The 2,704-nt window shown below is 44.6% G+C and overlaps 1 protein-coding gene across 1 annotated transcript; it reads right to left on the bottom strand.

The window, feature by feature from the left end:
- Positions 1-462: 462 nt before the first annotated feature.
- On the bottom strand, positions 463-1,921 carry LOC148687525 (acidic leucine-rich nuclear phosphoprotein 32 family member D-like). The gene has a single exon (XM_088661693.1). The coding sequence runs from the start codon at positions 1,762-1,764 to the stop codon at positions 994-996; it is 771 nt and encodes a 256-aa protein (XP_088517819.1). The 5' UTR covers positions 1,765-1,921; the 3' UTR covers positions 463-993.
- Between the last annotated feature and the right edge of the window lie 783 nt (positions 1,922-2,704).

Here is a 2,704-nt window from a genome sequence, read left to right as displayed (position 1 = left end):
CGTGCTTTTTAATTTTTTTTGCTCCATTACTTTCCCTAGGAAAACCTGCTCTTTAATGCTGAATCAGAACAAATGGCAATTCGAGTTTTCTGTGGATTGCTGTTTGCTCCAATTCAGTAGTAAAGAGTGGGTTTGCAGGGAAAGCACCAGGGTAAAAATAATATTAAGTGCTCGGACATGGCACTTTAAAGCATGGATCTGTACACAGAAACACAGCACAAAAGGAAGTCTGGATGAGCTCACAGTGTTATGATTAAGATAACTATTGGTACAGATTGGTAGTTTAACAGAACTGTGATCTTCAGCTGAAGGGCAGTATATAAATTTAATGAACAATAATAATAACAGTTCAAAAATAAGACTTTACCCACCCTCAAGGCAAAAGGTAAGAGTTGCTCCATTCCTTAGTTGCTGGTAGAAGAATATTGTCTATTTTTTTTTTTTTTTTTTAGTTTACCAAATAACGTTTATTTCATTTCAAGTTCTTAAAAATACTTTTCTGTTGTTGCATAAAACATCCTAATGTAAAAAATATCCAACAGCTTAGAAAAGGAAAAGGAAGGCAGGGAAAGCAAAGCATGAAGAACAGTCCCCAAAACATTAGGACTCTATTTACAAAGCCTTTTTGCACAGAAAGTAAAAAAGGGACTACAGTCAGTGGGTATTGTGTAGCCCCTGACAACCAGGACTGACCCATCACACTCGTTCTTCTCGCTATGGCAACAGTGGGAGATGAAGGCCTGGGAACCCCAAGGGGATAAGTGAAGGTGCTAGCCCAAGAGGGCTAGATCTGTAACCACCTGGAGGAGATCAGCTGCAGGGTATGTGGAATGTCACAGGAATGGCCGACTCTTTGGCTCTTTGAGTGCTGCACCCGAGGGGGGAGGGGGCTTGTTAGACAACTACAATGTGCCTCAAGTGCTCCTCAAATCACAGATCATCCAAGGGGTGGCCCAAGCAATACTGAACAGTCCTTTGGGGACACAGAAGGCCTTAGTCATCTTCTTCATCCCCTTCGTCATCTGCTTCTCTTTTTCTCTTTTCACCTTTCCCACTGTCTTCCTCATCTTCATCCTCCTCTTCTTCCTCGTCCTCCTCCTCCTCTTCCCCATCACGTCCAAGCTCTTCCTCCTCTCCGCTGTTTTCGTCTTCCTCATCTTCTCCTTCTTCTCCTTCTTCATCCTCGTCTTCCTCATCAAACTCCTCCTCCTCACCATCTTCATCTTCTTCTTCATCTTCTTCCTCACCTTCTTCCTCGTCTTCATCATCAACACCATCTACTTCAGCATCTGAGTCAGAAGCTTCTTTATCTTCCTGATCGTATCCATCCAGGTAGGTGAGCTGAGGAAGAAGCTTGAAGACACTCTCTCGGTAGTCATTTAAGTTTGTTACCTCGCAGTTGAACAGGTCAAGGCTCTTCAGAGAGTCTAATTTTTTCAATGGCTCCAAGGTACTGATATCCTTCAGCTTGTTTCCACTGAGGTTTAGATGTGTGAGGTTAGGAAGTTTTTCTGCTAATACATCAAGCCCTCCAGAAATTCGGTTGTCACTGAGTTCAAGCTTTTTCAACTTTGGGAGTTTAGGGAGATTTGAGACATATGTCAGTCCAACGTTTATTAAACTAAGAAACTCCAAGTTGATAAACTCTCCTGACAGCCCCTCAATTTTGCCTTCATTTGATCTGCAGTTGTCAAGAACAAGCTCTTGGACATCCGGCGGAGTCCTGTTCCGCAGCTCCAAGTGGATCCGCTTCTTCATGTCCATGGCGGCGGCGGCGGCAACGGCGTCGTAAGTGGGAGGAAATGAGCGGGACGGGGCCTCGTTTCAGGCCCTGCGCGCGCGCAGCTCCGAGTTAACTCGCAGAAGGGCAGCAGCGGCCGAGCTGGAGGAGTCGTAGGGCAGCAACAAGGCAAGGCGGGGAGCGCTCAAGAAGGCGGGGAGCGCTCAAGAATATTGTCTATTGAATCTTTTAACTGTACTTTCCTTACATCATTACCTAATCCAAATCGTTTGTACTGTTTCCATAAATTAACCCAGGTGTATGTTCTGCATAGCTAGCAGAGTGGGCAAGGGTGCTGTTTACGGGTAAATGAAGTTAGCATCAGACCTTAGTTAGACTTGTTCCTTGGATTTAGGATTTGTATTCTGATCTAATATCAAAGTAATCACATTGCTTTGAAAGACCATATTTGGTTTTATCCTTTCCTGGTACCAAAAACCAAGAGGAACCTAGAGTTGTCTGTAGGAAACTGTTTCAAAGCTGTCATAACTTTAACACAGGGATAGGGAATCTGTGGCCCTCCAGAGGTTCTCCTGTTCTCATCAACCCCAGCCAGTATTGCCAATGGATAGGGATAATGGAAACCATAGTTCAGCAATGTTTGGACAGCCACAGCTGGGCTTCCCATCTCTGCTTTAATGATTCTATATCTGTGTACAGATATCCACTTCTTCTCCCCAGTGGTAGCATTTTCCCCACCATAGTCCTGCCACTGGAGAATTTGGACATCATATCCAGCTCTGTAGAGAAATGTGCCTGGGCATTGGCAGGATATGCTTTTCAGCTGAATCATCTCCTGCTCACCTGTGTCTGTTTAGTTGGGTGGTCTGCTGCTCCTATCCACAGTATAAGCTTGGGTAGAGAACTTAACCATGGAGGAGAAGAGTTGAGTTGATGTCAGCTAAGCAGAGGACTGCTCTGAAC

The sequence above is a fragment of the Zootoca vivipara genome, chromosome 1 (genome assembly GCF_965207765.1).
Source record: "Zootoca vivipara chromosome 1, rZooViv2.hap1.1, whole genome shotgun sequence".
NCBI classification, from domain to species: Eukaryota; Metazoa; Chordata; class Lepidosauria; order Squamata; family Lacertidae; genus Zootoca; species Zootoca vivipara.
The sequence above is the reverse complement of the archived record's forward strand: the minus strand, read 5'-3'. Positions and strand labels throughout refer to the sequence as shown.

Coding starts and splice junctions, on each gene's coding strand:
- LOC148687525 (XM_088661693.1), bottom strand. CDS start 1,764: ATGGACATGAAGAAGCGGATCCACTTGGAGCTGCGGAACAGGACTCCG.